The 22,283-nt window shown below is 38.9% G+C and overlaps 1 protein-coding gene across 2 annotated transcripts in view; it reads right to left on the bottom strand.

Annotated features, from left to right (window-relative positions):
• The window catches only part of atad2b (ATPase family AAA domain containing 2B), a 166,003-nt gene extending 146,914 nt beyond the window's left edge, over positions 1–19,089 (bottom strand). Inside the window, exons 1-11 of one of the 2 annotated variants that reach the window (XM_057822001.1) lie at positions 18,846–19,089; positions 10,886–11,040; positions 10,733–10,764; positions 10,521–10,647; positions 7,876–7,975; positions 7,675–7,798; positions 7,461–7,604; positions 7,313–7,388; positions 5,489–5,590; positions 340–451; positions 140–255 (exon numbers count right to left, since the gene is read on the bottom strand). In XM_057822001.1, the coding sequence (XP_057677984.1) occupies positions 140–255; positions 340–451; positions 5,489–5,590; positions 7,313–7,388; positions 7,461–7,604; positions 7,675–7,798; positions 7,876–7,975; positions 10,521–10,647; positions 10,733–10,764; positions 10,886–11,040; positions 18,846–18,944 (1,187 nt within the window). In that variant the 5' untranslated portion in view covers positions 18,945–19,089. Of the gene's footprint in view, positions 1–139; positions 256–339; positions 452–5,488; positions 5,591–7,312; positions 7,389–7,460; positions 7,605–7,674; positions 7,799–7,875; positions 7,976–10,520; positions 10,648–10,732; positions 10,765–10,885; positions 11,044–18,845 lie in introns of both variants that reach the window. The other variant, XM_057822000.1, reaches the window with a different exon arrangement.
• Between the last annotated feature and the right edge of the window lie 3,194 nt (positions 19,090–22,283).

Here is a 22,283-nt window from a genome sequence, read left to right as displayed (position 1 = left end):
AGCCTCGTTGTACTTTTGTTTTATGTGGTGGACATTATGGCGAAGCTTTAAATCTCATACGCTCTATAATGATGATAAAGGCTTTTTATTCTATTATATTCCACTAGCTAAAAGTTCCCTCAAAAAAACCTTTACTGACCGTGGAGGTTGAATCTTGAATCTCTCAAAGACCTCTGGATAAAGAAGTGGGAACACGACCATCTCCTTCAGAGACTGAATGTGATTCCCAAGGCCACCCACTTGGTCAAATCTCACCTGAAGGAGAGGACAAGAATTTTCAAAAATGACAATGACAAAGCATCAAAGTGGTCTCACTGGAACTTAGATGACTACACTTACTGAGGTGTCGAGGTTCATGGGGTCCACATCGGCCAGGCTGGCCCCCACTTTTGTCCTATCACGCAGGACGCCGCTCGCCAAGTCCTCCGCTGTCAAGTTCATGGGCAGACATCTGCGAGATAAACAACCTCATTAGGTCGAGAGATATCTTAACATCACAATGCATGTTCATATGCATTGTCAATTCCACAATGAACCACTGACCCAAAATACCGTAATTTTCGGACTATAAGCCGCTACTTTTTTCCTTCATTTTGAATCCTGCGGCTTACAGTCCAGTGCAGCTTATGTGTTGATTTATTTGGGTTAATAGGTAACACCTTATTTGACAACGGCATCATAAGACCGTCATAATAATGACATGACACTATCATGGGTATTACTGAATGCTTACGACAGATGTCATGAAGTGTCATCCAGCAAATTATGTCACTAACTCCATTTATGTCCAGCTCAGATCTTTTACATCTATTTAAAAGTGAGGTCATTTGCCAGATAACACTAAATGACATGTTATAAGCCTTCATTAATGCTCATGACAGTGTCATATCATAATAAGTCTTATGGCACCACTGTCAAATAAAGTAACAAAATACCATAACTAGCAATTAATGAAACAACTAGAACAGTAACTGAAAAAAATAATTAGCATAGAACATGAATTTTGATTGTTATTTACATATGTAGCACGGCAATGCATGCTAGGAGGCATGTTGTACAACAACAGAGTTAACAGCAGGTGGCAGCAGAAGTTGACTGTCTCCCCCAAGGGAGCAGTAATGGCCAAATAGAGCTTCTTGAAGAAATGAAGCTTGACAGCCAATTGGTTCAGAGCTCCATGGTGGTTCATTTGGTCTTATGACAGTCGTATGATGCCGCTGTCAAATAAAGTGTTGCCGGTTTTATCTTTTGGTGTAAATATCCCATAATACAGTGAGGACAGCTGCGGCTTGTAGTCCAGTGCGGCTTATCCATGAACAAATGTCATTTTCGTGTCAAATTTAGGGGGTGGCGGCTTATCGTCAGGTGCACCTTATAGTGCGAAAATTACGGTAATTAATACTCAATAATTAAATTCTTGTTTATATAATTTCTACTTGGCTTGGTAAATGCAACAATTAAAATACAGCATGAAATTATAATTCAAAAGACTGCCGGACAGAATACGCCTGGAGCATGTATTGCTCTTCCTGAGGAAAAAAAACGTCAGAGTTCAATTGTAAACCGTGTCGTTAATAAGCAGATGAACAATACTTGTTTTGTTTATTTCCCTGAACTTTTGGGTATTTAAATCACACTCCACGTCAAAAAGAAACTAGATTATTATTATTACATAACAAAATTGATAGTAAAGTTAAAGCAACACTAGCTAACTTTTCAGTTTTGGTCGATTTTAGCGACGGTGGTGGACAAAAGTGGTAGTGTTTTGCCTTAAGGAAGGCTGCATTTCCCATGAGAACCAGCGCACACCCGCACAGTGTCGTACAATCATGATCTCCCGGTTGCCTGCAGATGGATTGAACAACATTGGTGTTTCCAGCGGTTGTGTGAAGGATGAATAGTAATAAGGTAATGAATTCAGATGTGGCTAAACAATAGCATATGACGGTTAGCAACCGTGTGGCTTAGCACCGAGTCAGCACATTTGTAGTTTTTTGTGTGGCAGGTTACCTGCCACCCTCCTCCAAGTTTATTATTCCCGGTGAAAGCGATACAGACCCCCTCAAGATATAAAAGAGGTGTCATTCAACTAGTTGTCAGTCAACGTGTCATTACAAATGTTCTGAAAATGTTTTATAAAGGTTGAAACATTGACTTCATAATTGTATTGACGGGTTACATCCGTCAGCCACTGCGCAACGCCTTCAAGTAGGAGACCGTCCTCAACTCTGCTTCAGTTATTCGCAGTTATTCAACACATGCAGCGATCCAACGCCGGATTTACGTTAAAAAAGTATGAAAGCTGTACCGCATACAAACAGGAAGGATGGTCTCAGGAGTGATTTGTTTGAGGATTCAAGGTAATTATTATATTTTTCATACCACTCATGCATTTTGAAACGTTCTGAAAAAGTCAATGGGAGAAATTAACCGCAACAAACTAGGATCATTCTTCGACATTTTAAGGTAAAATAAATTCTAACTGCCCGTTTTTTTGTTTTTTTTTGGGGCTCTTTTAACCAAGAATCAAGACTGTTTTAGGTCCATATCCATAAAGAATTAAGGGATTTAAGCATTTATTCACAAGAATTTTCACCGGAAGAGCTCTGTTTACATATGGCAGCCACCACATTGACTAACAGACTGGCATCGAACTTTGACATATTTACATAAAATATGCATACATTTTGAAACGTGAAAAAAAAAATCAATGGGAGAAATTAACCGCTACGGACTAGGATCCTTCTTCGACGTATTTAGGTAAAATAAATGCTCACTGCACTTTTTTTTTTAAGCATTTATTCACAGTAATTTTCAACGAAAAAAGCTCTCAGTCTGTGATTCCACTCGGTCAGCTTTGACGGCCACGCCAACAATGCAGGCCCCCTGTTAATCTGCCCCGTGTATCGTCAATATCACAATGAAGTCTATGGTTGAAAAGTTACCTGGTGTTGCTTTGAATGGTTGGTAATTGGCTTAATATTGAGTTTATTGCTTTTTTCCCCCAAAATTCAAATACTTTAGAGCAGTGTTTTTCAGTGATAGAGCGTAAGGTGTGCCGCTAGAAATTATCCTTTTTTTTTTTCGTCGTCGGGCGGAGTTGCAGTAAGAAAGAAGAAGTAGAAACAAAGTTCTCGGTTGTGTGCAGATGAGCAAGGTACTGCTCGTGTCATGTTCAAGAACTACTCGGATTTCTAGCTAACAGCCACCTTACTGTCCGCGACAATGTGGATGCCAGCAAGTCTACTGTATATCATTTGATTTTTTATTCCCAACACATTATCGAGGACAGCAAGGTGGTTGATTGCTAGAAATCAGAGCAGTTCTTGAACGCAGCTATTTAGTACTGGTGCACGATAATTATTGGTCCGATAATAGGAAGTATGACGTCATCCCGATAAATCCAATAACATTTATAATAGGACCGATAATATGTACTGTTCTGGCTTTACAGTTTCTAGTATGGGAAATCAGTTGATCATTTGCGGGCCATTGCTCCCACCTGCTGGTCAGAATAATTCACTGCATCTATTTTCTGTTAAAGTAGTTTGGTTCAATCACTTACACATTGCGGTGACTAGCGAGAGCATTGACAGTCGTGAATGCTTTCTGTTACGTTTCCACCTCGGAAATATATGTAAGTATTTTATGTTTACTATAACATATGGATGTGCAATATATGTTTACTTCTGTGGTGAAGGGTCATATGTACAGAACTTCATAAGTTGTGTTATAGAAGCCAGCCAATGCTTTAGTAGCTCAAGCTAGTGTGCTATGCTAAACATATAATAGTTGTGTATATAAGTTTATTGTGCAATTTGTTGTATATGGAGTATTGAATGTGTATTTTTCTGTTGTACTTTCACAACATTAAGACGAGTGTCTTCCCATAAAAGCAAGGAAAGACCAAGCCTTGTGGTTTATGGAAGTGCAGTGTCGGGCAGTGCAGAAGTGAACCGCACTGTTTTGTTCATGTCATTATGAAAAATCTGATGAGATCAAAGGCAAATCTATGTTGAATCCACCACTACTAAAAACTCAGGTTATACATTTAAAAATGTATATATTTATTATCGGTTATCGATATCGGCATCGGCTTTGAGGAGCAGGAAGTTATCGATATCGGTTTCAAAAAATGGATATCGTGCACCCCTACTATTTAGCGTTATGCATGACCCTGGCGCTAAGGTGCCAGGCAAGCTTAAACGTCATCTCATTTTTTTTTTTTTTTTGTTGTTTCTGAAAAACTACAAAGGTAAATAAGAAATCCCTGAAAGTTACTTTGTTGCTGAACTTACTATGTCCAAAAAGTCCCAAATTGTGGCAGCGACGTTAATATTACCTGCCATCAAAGCTATTGTCAGAGAGATGACCAGCCCTGATGTGGTTAAAGATATTGGTTAAGTTCTCGTGTCTGATAATTATGAGTTTTTCAAGCCTAACTGCTAAAAAAATAAATAAATAAAAACAGAGGGAGACAGAGTTGTTGAAGAAGATTCCTGCCAGTTTTTTTCAGCTTTGTGTTCATCTTAACAGGCTCAAGTTTTACTCTGAGGTAGTATTAATACTAAGAAATTATTTTATAATGAAATACAGAAAGTAATTTTGGAGCATTTTGGTGTGGTGTGCCGCGAGATTTTTCCAATGTAAAAACGTGCCATGACTCAGAAAAGGTTGAAAAACCCTGCTTTAGAGTAAAATGTAACAGCCACACATAAACATGCTGTTCTCATGAAACAAAACAGTAGCAGGGATAAGTAAGAGTTTGGCATCGTTAGTTGTCAGGTGAATTTAGTTGATAAGGAAATAAGCTATGTGTTTGAATTAGGGCTGCAGCTATCGAATATTTTAGTAGTCGATTAATCGGTGGACTAGTTAGCTCGAATAATCAAGTAATCGGATAAGGAACATGAAAAATTAAAACACCTGAGCCTCAAACGGTACAATTTTTTTTTTTTTTTTTTTTAAATGAGGATCTATGTACAATAAAAGAACAATTGGCTAACTTACATAGAAAAAGTCAGCTAGCTTAAATGCTAAAGTTTTTTTTTTTTTTTTTTAATGCTCCTAACAAATGGTTCAGACACATATTCCCACAAAAAACGGCTAGATATACCTATAAACTGAATTATGAATGCATTAAAAAACATTAGCTCAAACAAAAACTTAGCTTACGTTGGTCTCAACAGGGAGCAGTTGGATTAAGCCATGTGAAAAGAAGGAGACCAAGGGGGCTGTGTATCCACTCTAATCAATACAACTAAATGCAAACACTTTCAAAATAAACCATTACAACGCCACTTTAATTAAACGAATACTCGAAGCAACAAAATTTAATTCGAATATTTTTTTTCTAATCGAATACTCGAGTTAATCGATTAATCGTTGCAGCACTAGTTTGAATAAATAAACTACTCTGAATGACCAAATCCTTTAGATTAAAAGTATTTGTTTGGATTCTCATGGCTGATTTCAACAAAAAACTCACCTGTTCCTAGCCCGCGTCATACTTTTGCTTTTCCTTCTCTCGAAACGCTCCTCATCGGAGGAGGAGGTGGTATCACTGCTGTGAATGGCGTGTTTCTTTATTCTGAAATAAAAGGAAGGAAAAGTGCAAAAAATTCATTCGATAAGTTTCCATTGGTACAGTGCCTTGCAAAAGTATTCGGCCCCCTTGAATCTTGCAACCTTTCGCCACATTTCAGGCTTAAAACATAAAGATATGTAATTTAATTTTTTTGTCAAGAATCAACAACAAGTGGGACACGATCATGAAGTGGAACAACATTTATTGGATAATTTTAACTTTTTTAACAAATAAAAAACTGAAAAGTGGGGCGTGCAATATTATTCGGCCCCTTTACTTTCAGTGCAGCAAACTCACTCCAGAAGTTCAGTGAAGATCTCTGAATGACCCAATGTTGTCCTAAATGACCGATGATGATAAATAGAATCTACCTGTGTGTAATCAAGTCTCCGTATAAATGCACCTGCTCTGTGATAGTCTCAGGGTTCTGTTTAAAGTGCAGAGAGCATTATGAAAACCAAGGAACACACCAGGCAGGTCCGAGATACTGTTGTGGTGAAGTTTAAAGCCGGATACAAAAAGATTTCCCAAGCTTTAAACATCTCAAGGAGCTTTAAACATCTCAAGGAGCACTGTGCAAGCCATCATATTGAAATGGAAGGAGCATCAGACCACTGCAAATCTACCAAGACCCGGCCGTCCTTCCAAACTTTCTTCTTAAACAAGGAGAAAACTGATCAGAGATGCAGCCAAGAGGCCCATGATCACTCTGGATGAACTGCAGAGATCTACAGCTGAGGTGGGAGAGTCTGTCCATAGGACAACAATCAGTCGTACACTGCACAAATCTGGCCTTTATGGAAGAGTGGCAAGAAGAAAGCCATTTCTCAAAGATATCCATAAAAAGTCTGGTTTAAAGTTTGCCACAAGCCACCTGGGAGACACACCAAACATGTGGAAGAAGGTGCTCTGGTCAGATGAAACCAAAATTGAACTTTTTGGCCACAATGCAAAACGATATGTTTGGCGTAAAAGCAACAGCTCATCACCCTGAACACACCATCCCCACTGTCAAACATGGTGGTGGCAGCATCATGGTTTGGGCCTGCTTTTCTTCAGCAGGGACAGGGAAGATGGTTAAAATTGACGGGAAGATGGATGCAGCCAAATACAGGAACATTCTGGAAGAAAACCTGTTGGTATCTGCACAAGACCTGAGACTGGGACGGAGATTTATCTTCCAACGGGACAATGATCCAAAACATAAAGCCAAATCTACAATGGAATGGTTCAAAAATAAAAGTATCCAGGTGTTAGAATGGCCAAGTCAAAGTCCAGACCTGAATCCAATCGAGAATCTGTGGAAAGAGCTGAAGACTGCTGTTCACAAACACTCTCCATCCAACCTCACTGAGCTCGAGCTGTTTTGCAAGGAAGAATGGGCAAGAATGTCAGTCTCTCGATGTGCAAAACTGATACAAACATACCCCAAGCGACTTGCAGCTGTAATTGGAGCAAAAGGTGGCGCTACAAAGTATTAACGCAAGGGGGCCGAATAATATTGCACACCCCAATTTTCAGTTTTTTGTTAAAAAAGTTTAAATTATCCAATAAATGTTGTTCCACTTCACGATTGTGTCCCACTTGTTGTTGATTCTTGACAAAAAAATTAAATTTCATCTCTTTATGTTTGAAGCCTGAAATGTGGCGAAAGGTTGCAAGATTCAAGGGGGCCGAATACTTTTGCAAGGCACTGTATTTGAAGCTAATTGAAGCCCATCTCACCGTATATGGCTTCTTCTTGCTGGCGACCTGTGCGTATCAAAGAGTGTGGGGTTGCTTTGCTTCCTGTTCACTGGTTCTGAGGACAAAGATATGACTGATTGCCCCTTGCGTTTATTGAACGAGGCGCATTGAAAAGTACGTTCATTACCAATTGGTGGAGCCTCATATCTCTGCACTGTCTTGCGCTGCCTCAAGTTGTACGGCCTGTCGTTCCCCTCCCCTGCTTCTTCGGCTTCATCCCCTTCGTCGTCCTCGTCCTCTGCGTCCTCCTCCTCTTCCTCCCCGTGAGATTCTGATTTCAAACATTTCTCCATCATAACTCGGCTGATTCAAACAGTTGCCTGCGTGAGTCAGAAACTCACCTTCCGTGCCCTCCTCCTCCTCTTCTTGCGTTTTACTCATGACTTTATGGTGCGCGGGCAGGCTGAACGTGCTGCGCCGCATTGACTTCCTCCGCTTCACACGAGAGTACATGTCCATGTTTTCCTAAATGAAAATCGGATCACAGTAAGGGAGAATTTGCTCTATAATTTTAAGGAAAAAGCTGGCTTTTTTACCCGTACCTCCTCGGTGTCCCTGGTCCACATGCGGAGGCGCTCCACCTCACGGTTCTGCCTGATGCTGCTGATGTTGTCCATCTCCTGGAGGACAGCCTCGGCAGTGCTGCACAATTATCAAACGTGAAACAATGATGGATTAAAGGCGATTTTTTTTTTTAGGCTTCAGCTTAGACCCAGATCCTATGGGTTTGCCTTGGGCAAAATGGCAGCTTGTATAGTAGTTAGCAACTCAAATTTGCTCTGGCTTGAGTTTTCTCGCTTGCAGTGTTGTTTTCGTCAACAATGACGAAAACGAAAATATTTAGTCGAAGGACAAATTTTTCATGACTATGACGTGACGATGACAAGCTAAAAACGTGGCTTGGGAGACGAGAACATAATGAGATAAATGCCAGTTTTGTCTGACGAGACGACTGAGACGTAACTGCGGCAAAAATGATTTCTGGGTTTCCCCTACACATTAAAGATTGTGGCACACCGCCACACCAAAATAAAAGCCGCCACGCCTTGCAAATTATTTTTTTCCAAAAAGGTTTAAAGATACTTTCTAATTTGTAATTTAGATAATTGAACAAGACTTCTAAATTAATATATATAGCTCATGATTTACGCACTATTTGCCATAAGTCATCTGAAATAGCACCTCAAATACAAATTGTTTTTGCACACTATATTTTGAAAATTAGATTGGTTCTACCATTCTTGTCGGCGCGCGCGGAGTTGGAAGTTGGGGGGAAAAAATCCAGAGGAAGCCATTTCAATTTAATGAATATAATTCTGGGTTATAGCCTGTGAATACGACCTTAGTATGACCAATGACGTAACGTTTAAGTTCATATGGCTTTTTTAAGACCCGAATCCTTGCGTCCTAGCATAGGATTTGACTCAGGTTAATTAAAAATAATACATAAATTAAGGTATTAAGAATTGTGCAACTATTATTTTTATTCATCATAATTGTAATGTTTTCATTTATATTACGGTGTTGAAAATGATTTCTTCTTAACCTGGCATATTCCAAATCCCTAAAATTTCAAAACATGGCGAATTTAAAACCGTGCCAATCTCAACAGTGAACTGTGTGAGAGATTTCTCTGCAATGAACACAGTAAGACACTTGGTCAACTGTTCAATGTACAGAACTGTACAATGTACGTTAGAGATGCTTGTGTGTCTTCATTTCCTACTCATTGTCTTCATTTACAACTCATTTTTTTCTTGTGTAGGTGAAGACAAGACCTGAGGAACCGGCTGGGGACAATCTGGTGGCATACCTCACATTGACTCTTATGAAGGAGCCCTCAAATTGTCTTACGGTAAAACATCCAGGAAAATCAAGTGCAGGCAGGATGGAAACTTTGCAAATAGATCTTGGTTATGGTTCTTCTTGGAAAAAAAATTATCTCAAACAGTTTACAATAACGTGAAGGAGCCAAAAGGCAGAGAAATGCGAGTGGACACAGGCGTTCATTGGACCGCGACTTTTTGGCTTAAGCTTTGGCAACTCTTTAACAACAAACATAGGTATTGTGGCGAACGACGTGGGGAAGAATGATAGGGAATGATAGGAAACGATCTTTCTTAACACACTTAATTGAACACAACGCAGAACATACTGTATACCATTTGCAGCCACCACTGACAGTCATGGTTGCTTAACTTCCCATCATGCATTTGGGCGGAACAGCTAAGTCGCTACAGTATCATTTAGTGAAAGCACAACAAAAATAATATTCCTATCCCTCAAAAAAATAATGTTCACAAAAAGAAAATCGCTCAACTGAGAACTGGCATTCCCAATCATAATAATAATAATCAAATAGCTATGCAAAATACACATAAAACTTAGACTTTGCCTTGGCTAGATCTGTAATTAATTTAAAACACACCATTGACACCTTGTGCTGTATTTCAATCACTTCCTTACGTAGTTAAAGACACTGTGGAAGAGCGGCAGGGAGCCCACGTGACGTCCCGCTCGGCGACGTCAACAATGGCGAGCTATTGGTTTATTTTTCGATTAAAAATTTTACTAAAACGAAAACATTAAGAGAGGTTTTAATATAAAATTACTATAACTTGTACTCAAATTTATCTATTAAGAACTACAAGTCTTTCTATCCGTAGATCCCTTTAACAGAAAGAATGTTAATAATGTTAACATTGGCAATTTTAATGCCATCTTGTGGATTTACTGTTATAATAAACAAATACAGTACTTGTGTACAGTATGGTGCATGTATATGTCCGTCTAGTGTCTTATCTTTCCATTCCAACAATAATTTACAAAAAAATATGGCATATTTTAGTGATGGTTTGAACTGTGATTTATTACGATTAATTAATTTTTAAGCTGTGATTAACTCGATTAAAAATTTTAATCGTTTGACAGCCCTAGTACTTATTCTTGCTTTAGGTCAATTGGAACTGATCGTGTTCAATGTCAGTACATTAAACCGATCAAAGGCCTTGAATCGAATCGTGGAAGAACATCGTATCATTGCCTGAAGAATCGATAACATATTAGATCATCCTGAAATATTTGCCACCCTCAAAACATTCCTGCTCCCCTCTCATTATTTTTCTAGATCCGACCCGGTCCTCTGTCGGGATTTGGACGTGAGGAAGCAGTGTGCCTGGCCGCTCACCTGTTCACCAGCTGGTCAAACAGCAGGCTCTGGTTGAGGTGTTCAAACTGGCTCTTCCTCACACGGCAGCTCCTTTTAAGCTCCACGTGGCCGTTCATGCGCGAGTGGTCACCCTGGCCCATGTGGCCTGCGGAGTAAACCCACAAAAAAACAGCCGATAAGTAATTCATTCTTAGTTGTATGTTTTCATATTTAACGCCGTGTGATATTACCATGCCCGTTCTGCATAATACGAGATGACAACCTACAAGTGAAAAACACAGGATTTGAGTTTAGGCTTGAAGGGCCATCAGGAGATTTCGCCCAAAAAGAAGCTTCTCAATGTTTAGATGTAAACGCTAGAATTGAACATTAAGCAAGCCGACCTAGTGCGGTAAGTGGGAAGGTCCCAGCTGACCCTCTGGCCTTTGGTCTGGGGCGAAGGGGACGTGTCGCTGGAGCTGGGCTCCGATGTCATCTGCCTGTGGGGCCGCTTGGCAGGCGGGCTTAGCCGTGGACTGCTCACATCACTGCTTATCTCCTTCTGGTCCAGCAAAAGACAATGACATTAACAATAAAGGTGAGGGTTAGGGGTGACGTTGTGTTGATGACAAAAGTGTGCGAGAGAGTTCCCGCTCATACGGTGGTGACCCCAACTTGTTTTTCTTTAAACTTCTATACATGTCATTCAGGTTATGATTAATTCAAATTAAGTGTTCATTTACAAGTTCACTGACTTAATTTCATGATGTGTTCATTGTTTTTTTTCACGTGTGTTGCAAAGTCAATCAATCAGTCAAAGCAGTATATACTAGAGTTGTCTGATAATATCGGCTGATAAAAGCATTTTAAAATTATATTATGGTCTCTGCAGGTTTCAACAAGCCAAATATAAGACTTTTAAAGACTTTAAGACCATATTGAATTAGGGCTGCAGCTATCGAATATTTTAGTAGTCGATTAATCGATGGACTAGTTAGTTCGAATAATCGAATAATCTGATAATGGACATGAAAAATTAAAATACCTGAGCTGAGCCTCAAACTGTATTTTTTTTTATTTTTATTTTTTATGAGGATCTATGTACAACACAAGAACTGGCTAACTTACATAAAAAAAGTCCGCTAGCTTAAATGCTATAAAATGCTATTTTTTTTGTTTTTGTTTTTTGTTTTTACAATTCTCTTAACAAATGGTTCAGACACATTCCCCAAAAAAACGGCTAAATATACCGATAAACTAAACTATGAAAGCATTAAAAAAAACATTAGCTCAAACAAAAACTTAGCTTACGTCAGTCTTAACAGGGAGCAGTTGGATTCAGCCATGTGAAAAGAGGCAGACCAGAGGGCAGAGTGTCCTCCCAAATCAATAAAAGTAAATGCAAACACTTTTAAAATAAACCATTACTACGCCACTTTGATTAAACGAAAAATCGAAGCAAAAGAATTTAATTTGAATATTTTTTTCTAATCGAATACTCGAGTTAATCGATTAATCGTTGCAGCACTATATTGAATACAGTTTACGACCCATTTCACATGAATACCGGCAAAAAAAAAGGTACAAAAAAAACAAAGGAAAATGAGCGGGCAGCACAGGTAGGTCTGCTTTGTAGTCCTTTGTTAAAACTGATATTGAAGTATATGCCTGTTCATCATAAAAGTGACGGCAATCGATTGTCAAGACCTTTCAAAATCGTATCAGACCTTTTGAGGAATTTTTGTGGAATTCGAGATATTTTAAGGCCTTAAATTCAAAATATTGGATTCAAGACATTTTATGATTATTTAAGAGATAACATAAACAGCGGTTTAGGGCCAATATGCATGTTGTCTTCAATGTGAATGTAAAAGCCTTTCTAACAGGGCTGGTCACAGCTCAGCACAACAGTTAAGCTTATTCCATTAGATGTCTCAAAACCAAGATGCTTGGGATTTATTATGTGAGCATTATCATTATTAAAGCATCGAGAGGGGCATCACAATACAATTAGCTGGTATCAGTTTGATATCGATATCAGATTTTTGGCGTACAATATCGGGATCTCGGTTGTTGGTTAAAAAGTCATTATCAGAAAACTCCAGTACTTACATAGCAATTTCCAAAGTAATCGTGCTTCACAAGCAGGTGATAAAAAGTTAATACAAATGTGGGTACACTTGTTCAGACACTTTCATCAAGGAAGGATGAAAAAATGTGTTCACAGAAGAAACTTGAAAGTGGCAGTAGTTAAAAATATATAAATGTACAGTATATGTATCAAGAATTAACCAATTTAAATCGGCCATTGCTTCTATTGGACTTGAATGTATAAATCCAGAACTAAATAGTAATTTAAATCGTAAATGTAAATGTTAAATGTATTTCCGAGGGTACACTTGTTCAGACACTTTCATCAAGGAAGGATGAAAAAATGTTTTCACAGAAGAAACTTGAAAGTGGCAGTAGTTAAAAATATATAAATGTTAAAGATACTCGATAATATCGGCTACCGATAATTATCGGCCGATAATGGCAATTATGACGTCACACAGATAATACAGATAATTAAAAAATCAACCGATAATGCAATCCGATAATTATATACTTGATTTAGCCTCCAAATGTGCGCAACCAAGCAGTTTTCTCCACTTCTTCACTGCCGCCTGCTCAACCCCTCCCCTCTCTGAAGCCCCTGTGGGAGGAGGGGTTTAGGAGTACGGCGTCATAGAGGAGGCGGTGTTACACATCAGTGTTGACACTGTTGAGGCGCTCTCACTAGCGTGCGTTGCTTTTCCCGTGTGTGAATGGAATGAAATGGTGTTATACTTATATAGCGCTTTTCCACCTTTCAAGGCGCTCAAAATGAAATAAACGATGCTCTCGCCATCTACAAAACAGTTCCTCAAGGCCTAAAGAAAGCGTCCTCATTGAACACCACTAGCACTAACCCAGCAGCCATTTAAAACTGCATCACAATGATTTTTGGAACGAATATGAGGCTGCTGCTAGCATGAATGCTAAAGCTATTGTTAACAAATAAACTATAAAGGAAGCTACGGGGCTTGTGACGATACAGAGACGCTGCGGTCCTCCCGGAGTCGGGGGGTTTGGGAATGCAGCCCAAAGCGAGTGGTAAACTCCCATCTATGGCTAAACACCTCACGAGATCGATAGTTGACAAGTAGCTGTCTTCCGACGGAGCCCGCCGGTCCGGCAGGCCGCCGCCGCCTCGCCCTAGGCGGGTAGAGGATGAGAGCAGAGCCATGCACCGAATGCGCCGCAGCGAGCCGGCCGGGGCGGGCTGATATCCGGTACGAACTTAGCTGCCGCCGCCACTCCGGTTCAAGACAGAGGCCTGGCGCGGGTGCTAATTTGGCAGCCGGGCGGACTGAAGGGCACAGGCGGGAGGAAATTCCCGAAATGACCACGATAGCCAAATCCCTGGATGAAAAAATAATGCAGTTTATACGACCACGATTCTTCGTGAAAGACATGCCGATCACATCAGTTTTACCTCGGACATTTACACAGGTCAACAAACCATGTTTATTATGACGGCACAGTGGTTAGTTGATAATTGTAACATGCACCAAACAACACAAAGAAGTCGTCCAGTCAGTAATGCATTCAGTACGCTTTAAATTTATGACGTCTTAATCAGATCATTCTTCTTAAATCTAGTCAAATAATTTTCCCCATCTTGTTTGAGTGTTGAAGACTAGTTGAATGCGCCAGATTATTCCACTTACTTGAACTAAATATTGCAATTTGTTCTTATTAAGCCCAAACATCTAAAAAAATACGGTCATTTTCACCTAAATCAAGAAAAAATTGCTTTCAAAATATGTTTTGAACCATACATATTCTTGAATAAAGAACATTTCTGACAAGGTTTTTTTTTTTTTTAGGATTATGTATAATAATTTATTGCTTAAAATAAGGCTGTTAATCTTATTTTCAGCTGGCCATTTTTCTTCAAGAAATCTGAGTAAAATATACTTGAAGTGCTGGCAGTTAATTTAACTTATTTCCAATAGATTTACACTGAAAACAAGGGACTTTAACTAGTCTTAAGGAGCTGTGTTTTTGCTATGTAGTAATGTTATACTTTAGGAATGGCATACTTTTAAAGCCATTTTTGTGCAACTTATGTATTTACTCTGTAAGTAATTGTTGCCAAAAGTTTACCATTACACAATGTCAGACAATCTGTCTTTATTTAGATGTTGGAATTTACTACTACTACTACTTGTTCACATTTGATGTTGAAAAAAAAAGAGCAATATTATTTTTGCACAGCAATATTTTCTCTTGTGTATACTTTAAAATTTTACATAAATCTTTAATAAAATTATCGGCTTGACATTATCGGTTATCGGTTGGAACGAGGAGGAAATTATCGGTTATCGGTATCGGCTGAAAAATGCATTATCGTGCATCACTAATAAATGTACAGTATATGTATCAAGAATTAACCAATTTAAATCGGTCATTGCTTCTATTGGACTTGAATGTGTAAATCCAGAACTAAATATTAATTAAAATCGTAAATGTAAATGTTAAATGTATTTCCGAAATGTAAATCTGATATGTATATCCTAAATTACATCCGAAATTTATTTTTGAAATATTTATTTTAAATCTGAATTTTCTATTTATAAATATAAATGTAAATGTAAATCTAAATCTTTCTCACTGGGAAACCCTTGTATTGTAGTCAGAATAGCTCTGCCGATATATTATGTACAGTGGGGAGAACAAGTATTTGATACACTGCTAATGGGTTTTCCCATTGGCAGTGTATCAAATATTTGTTCTCCCCACTGTATATATATATATACATACATATTTTCTTACAGCCCACCTTTGCCGACTGTGAGAAATGCGGGATTTTTGCAGTTGAAGTTTGAAAAGTCAACCTTGCTCTCCAGTCCAGTCCAACAGAGACCCCTCGTGGATACTCTTAGTAACTTTACTGGGCTCGTGCGTAAAAGTGACACTAAAAACACAAAATACTCCTTAAATGGTTTCTCCTAAATGTGTATTTTACCTAGATATTATTATCACAATGATTCATGTCCACGAGCCGACTGCCACCGTTGAGTAGGTTTTATTCATTTTCAAGCAACGTAAACAAACAATTTGAGCTACTCCAGCTTTTATTTTGTTACTTTCGGTCTCCAGTCATGTGAATTTGCATATTACGCTAAATATATAGTTTCAACCGTCTCCAGATATAACATTTATATTCAGTATTTAAGTTTAGATTTAGTATTTAGAATTACATTTAAGATTTAGGATATGAATATAAAATTCAGATTTAAAACAAATATTTCGAATCTAAATTTCCTAAATTCTTGAATAAGTTTCCAAATTACCTTTGTGCTTTCAACAATAGGAACATTAGCCTATACAAAGCTAGAATTCTGCTCAAAAGGAGCTGGTATTTAAAGATAATGCACCAACAATTTGCCTTTCAGACCCCGGGTATTGGTCAGGTTTCTTTCTGGAAGAAAGAGGAAAAAAGAAGTCCTGTGCTAAAGAGAAATGCAATCCCAATGACAAAGATTTTGTATAACTTTAGTTCCTATGTGAATATTAATTCCTACTTGTTTTGTTGTGGTAGGAGGGTTTTGTATTGAACATGGGGCCGTGTTCTTTCGTTATTATTATAGCAGACAAGACAGCAGTCAACAAAGGCAAGCCAACTGTGCCCCGATCTACCACTCAAGAGATCTGATGGAGTCAAAAAGTAGGTTACGATTGCATATTAGTTTGAAAATCGACCGGATCCACCGTATTTTTACAGGAGTGACTTCCGGTCTGCCAGATCCTAGCTACCGTTAGTAGTATTGACGCAGGAGGGTCGCGTCTCGCGTCAAATAATAAACTCTGCCGTTCTTTTCGCGTGCGTCGCGTTGAGCCGCTTCTGGGACGCGTCTAACACGCGGCCGCACTGCGACTGGTGTGCATTGGCTGATCGACTTTAACGCCCGCGTTTCACTGCGTTCTCGCGGCGGCCATGTTGTCACGCCGTTGACGTTTCTGGGTGATATACTGTCCTACCGTGTTGGCCCTCATCATAGTACAGAAGACGGAGTAAATATAATCTGCACAAAGAAACTGTAACCCGATCGACTCACAGCCTCGAAAAGTAAGGGTTACATACGTCAGAAACTCGTTCGGTACGCCTCCGTTCCGAACCGAGCACCACGTATCGAAATGGTTCAATACAAATACAAGTACCGTTACACCTAGAGATGTCCCCATCGATCGGCATCACATCATTTTCAAAGTATTGGAATCGGCAAAAAAATATCGGCCATGCCTTTTTTTAAAATATATATATATATATATATTTTTTTTTTTATTAAATCGTTTTCTAATTGTATTTAACGTTACAGACATAATATGTTACACTCATCCAGTCTTTAGGCTTAAGGGGGGGTTTATCAAAATTATCCCGATAACAGCGGTAATTTTTTTAAAAAATGTATCAAATTACAATATTTAACGCAATTAATGCATGCGCTGCACGACCCACTCACGCATTATTGCGCTCAATCTGTAATAATGGTGCTGTTTTACCTATATAGAGAGATAAAAGGCAATGTAAAATGAGTAGAGTGGATTTTGGCAGCCTTTGAAGCATTTTTTTAATTGGCTAAATCCTTACAATTCCCATCCCTATGATTAGAAATATCATGGGAAGCAATGTGGGGAAGCAAAGTAGCAAGTGATCATTTTCTTAACACCTTATGTTATTTCCCAACGCAGAGAAGATATATCAATTGGTAGCACTACGCACAGTCATGGTTCCACTTCCCATCATGCCTTTGGGCATGGCTACAGTATCACTTACTGAAAGCTCAACAAATACACTAGATGGCAATATTTAGTCACAATATAAAAAGTCACAAGTCTTTCTATCTGTGAATCCCTCTCACAGCAAGAATGTTAATAATGTAAATGCCATCTTGTGGATTTTTTGTCATAATAAACATACAGTACTTATGTACTATATGTTGAATGTATATATTTGTCCGAGTTTTATTCATTTTTTCCTTAATGCTTTGCCAAAATGTATACGATCGGGAAAAATTATCGGAAATGATTGGAATTGAATCGGGAGCAAAAAAAAAGCAATCGGATCAGGAAATATCGGGATCGGCAGATACTCAAACTAAAACGATCGGGATCGGATCGGGAGGAAAAAAAATGATCGGAACAATCCTTGTTACACCCTTAGTATATAGTAACATTTCCTCCAAGTACCTCAGACTTATTTTGCTTGCATTGCAAAGGGAGTGTTCTGCTGAGAATCTTAGTTGTCAAAGTTTTTTTATTTAATATTACAAAGGCAGTTTTCAATTTTTTGTCTCCTCCATCTGCGAATCATCTTACTGAGCATTTCTGTCACTCATTTAATCCGTACAACATGTCTCTCTTTTTGATGTTTGTATTGCTCTCATGTGTGTTTATGATGTCTTTCTGTACGTCACATTACTGTACTATGATGACTAGTGCTAAACTCGCAAAATTTTGTAATTGTTTATCATACTAGTGTTTTTTCTTTCCTCCGTTGCGTCTGTACGAATGTTTTCTCTTTTTTCAAATATCAAGTGATAGCTCTCTCGTTTATTAAAATAACGTACTACATTTTAATCATGCTGATCTTCCCCAAACAGTGAGCTGTCAATCATTTAAACGGTCACTTAAAAGAACTCTTGGATTTAATGATAATTTGTCGGAGCATTAATTTAAAAACATTACTATCCAATAGACCAAATGTATAGAATTAATGCAGTTAAGTTCACCAAGTTCAGACTTGCCTAATACGGGACATGAGCCAGCCAACTGTTGTGATCCCTTCCCCCACGACAAGGCTACCCTGTCGGGTTAGCCTTAGCTCTAGCGCCACTCCGCTTTAACCAACCATAAAAGTGTTAAATACTTCCACAAAAGAGGCAAGCGCTAGCTGTGAGTCCCTTCTGTCAAAACCCATGGTGGGCTTCGCGTGAGTGGGTAAATCTGGCGTGTAAACGCGAGGGGAGTCAAACGAGTCCAAGTGACAAACACAAAGGGAACTCAACTTGAAGCTACGAGCTAACAACGCTAGCCTCCGCTTTGAATGGGTTTTAATAAAGAACACCATAAATGACAGGCGTACGGATCGCGGCGTTTTGACGTTCGGTCTTGTGTGAACATGCGCCGGCGGGTGTCAAGCCCGGCGCGGGCGTCATTTCGCCGGGAAACGATGCCCCCGAAGCGGGAGTAGATCCCTCCCAGGCCACAGCTAGAACTAGCGGCTGCTGTGCTAGCTTACCGGGGGAGGAAAAAAAAAAGAGGAAACCGGCTTACATGTTCATCGGAGTTGCGCTCACTCCTCGACGATGAGCGGGTCCTGGAGGAGATGAAGTGGCTGCTGCTCGGCCGCGAGCTGTTCCGCGTGTTCACCATGTTTATTCTCACTCTAGAGGCTCCAAACACTGGCTCAAAGAGCACAGCACCAAGGCGCCATTTCTCTCTCTCGCTCTCTCTGTAGCTCTCTCGCTCTCTCTCTCCCCCTCGTTTGTTTCTATGTCTCTCTCCTTTCAGTCTGTACACTGTCTCCTTTATGATGTCAAGTAGGAACTCAAGAAGTTTCGTAATTACGGTCTTTAAAATCCATTTAAAGTGAAAATTAATGTCTTGCAAATTTTACAAACTATAGATCACACTTTCAACCTGTTCAATACCTGCTCAATTTTTTAATATTAAAAAAAAAAAAACGGCGCGTTAAAAATTATTCAAAATCAAGCCCATGTCCCCAAACGATGTGGGAGGGGCAATGAAGACCTGAGACCACGCCCCATTCAACTGTCACCTGGAAAAATGCGACTTCATCCTTCTTATGTCAAAATATACTATGTAGGGTTGTTCCGATCATGTTTTTTTGCTCCCGATTCGATCCCGATCGTTTTAGTTTGAGTATCTGCCCATCCCGATATTTCCCGATCCGATTGCTTTTTTTTGCTCCCGATTCAATTCCAATCATTCCCGATAACTTTTCCCAATCATATATATTTTGGCAATACATTAAGAAAAAAATGAATAAAACTCGGACGAATGTATACATTCAACATACAGTCCATAAGTATTGTATTTCTTTATTATGACAATAAATCCTCAAGATGGCATTTACATTATTAACATTCTTTCTGTGAGAGGGATCCACAGATGGTGGTAAATGGTGTTATACTTATATAGCGCTTTTCCACCTTTCAAGGCGTTCAAAGTGCTTTACACTATCTCACCATCCACCTACTGGTGACGCAGCACCAGGAGCAACGTGGGGTTCAGTATCTTGCTCAAGGACATCAGGGTGAAGAATCGAACCCACAACCTCTGGGTTGGGCAGGACCGGCCCAGGCCATTTGGGGGCCCTAAGCAAAATAATGTCAAGGGGCCCATATTTTTGGCCCACCATTTTGTCACAGTGTACTGTGAAACCCATACATGCAATCCAACCCATACGTCCATATTTTGTATATTAATCTGATTTTGTTGCACTGCATACTTCAAACTTCTCACCCCAAATGATTGTCAGTGCTTACAGTAGATAGCGCCAAACCTTTTTCTAAAAGAGGAAAAGAAAGAAGTTAAGGAAGAACTTTTATTTTTTTAAGCTTGAAATTAAGTATCAAAACTCACAAAAGTCAAATAAAGCAAACTGTAATAAACAAAATAGAATTTAATTAAACAATTGCCAGATTGGGGGCCCCCTAGTGGTCAGGGGCCCTAAGCAGCTGCATAGTCTGCGTATAGGCTGGGCCGGCCCTGGTTGGGGGACAACTACTCTACCACTGATCCACGCCATCTCCATAGAAAGACTTGTAATTCTTAAAGGACAAATGTGACTAAATATATTATATATGGGAAGTGGAACCATGACTGTGCGTAGAGCTACCAATTGATATATCTTCTATGCGTTGGGAAATACAATAAGGTGTTAAGAAAAAGATCAGTTGCTACCTTGCTTCCCCACATCGCTTCCCATGATATTTCTAATCGTAGGGAGAGGGATTGTAAGGCTTTAGCCAATTAAAATAAGCCTCCAAAGGCTGCCAAAATTCACTCTACTCATTTTATGCTGCCTTTAATCTCTCTATATAGGTAAAATGGCGTCATTACAGATTGAGCGCGACAGTGCGTGAGTGGGTCGTGCAACGCATGCATTAATTGCGTTAAATAGTTTAACGTGATACATTTATTAAAAAAAACTTATTCCCGCCGTTACAGGGATAAATTTGATAACCTTAAGCCTAACCTAAAGACTCTGGATGAGTGTAACATATTATATCTGTAACGTTAAGTACTATTAGAATACGATTTAATTAAAATATATATATACTGTATATTAAAAAAAGGCAGGGCCGATATTTTTTTGCCGATTCCGATACTTTGAAAATGACGTGATCGGACCAGATCAATCGGGACATCTCTAATACTATGTATAATGTGCATTTTGACTTTATGTAAATATATAGCGGAAAACACTCAGGTGACTTGAAGTTCCGCTCTGAGACCCCCAATTTGGCCAAATTTCAAAATTGTCTGACATGCATGCGTGATACATCATTGGAAAGCTTAAAATCTCAATTTTTGGGGGAAAGAAAAATTTTGGACAGAGGGGCATTATTTTATTATTTTTAAAATGTTTTTCAAACAGCAAAACCCTATCTGGAGGTGAGAGCACGCGAGAGCAGAATTACAGACGCCATGACTTTAACGAGATATTATCGCGTACTTACCTTGTTTCAATCCAAAAACTCCATGTCGCATGTATCACTGAGTGTCAAGAAACAGCTGTGAATGGCCACGGCTGGATTTTTGGGGGGTTTTTATGGGTGAAACATGGAATATAACAAGGGTCGCCATGCAGAAATCACAGACATCAAGGAGTGGTCAAGATTTTCTTTTTCATATATTTACCCTTTTAAAAGTTTTTTTTCCAATTTTTTTGTTTGGATCGATAATTTATCATCTAACATATCAGGGAAAATGCGACAGTAACAAAAAAATACAATTTAACGATAGTTATGAGGTAGATATCCATGACTTTTTGACAGATGCCATTTTTTTCATTGTGACCTAATTTGTTTAAAAGTTTAGAATATGCAAGTGAATAATTTTTTTAAGTCGGTTTTTTTTGTAAACAAAATATTAGACATCAATTAATGATTCTAAGCTAAAAATGACAGACATTTTGAATAATAAATATAATTACTTAGCTTGCTTGCATGGCTGGGTTGAAACAAAAACGGTTGCGCGACATCTGTAAATGGGGGTTTCCAGGGTAAAACGGGCAAATTGAAAATAGTTCGGGGGCTTAATGCGCCATGAATCTGCTATGGCAGCATATAGACATATTGTTCTATCAAACACAACAATTGTTTTGGCTTAAAATATATATATACAGTGCCCTCCATAATTATTGGCACCCCTGAAAAAGATGTGTTTTTTAGCTTCTAATATTTTTTTTAATTCAAATAATACAGGACCTGAATGGAAAAAAAGAAAAAAATCCAACCTTCAATACAAGTGCATTCATTCAGTGGGGAAAAAATCCCACATAAAGAAAAAATTATTTGACCTCAAATAATGTGTGTCACAATTGTTAGCACCCCTGGTGTTAATACTTTGTACAACCCCCATTTGCCAACAAAACAAGGTCTGGGGACTGAGATGGCCATGGGAGGAGCTCGATTTTGTGTCTGGTGAACCATTTCTGTGTAGATTTGGCCATATGTTTAGGGT

This window comes from Corythoichthys intestinalis, chromosome 19 (genome assembly GCF_030265065.1).
Source record: "Corythoichthys intestinalis isolate RoL2023-P3 chromosome 19, ASM3026506v1, whole genome shotgun sequence".
In the NCBI taxonomy this organism is placed as follows: domain Eukaryota; kingdom Metazoa; phylum Chordata; class Actinopteri; order Syngnathiformes; family Syngnathidae; genus Corythoichthys; species Corythoichthys intestinalis.
Note: the sequence above shows the minus strand (reverse complement) of the source record. Positions and strands in the feature narration are given on the sequence as shown.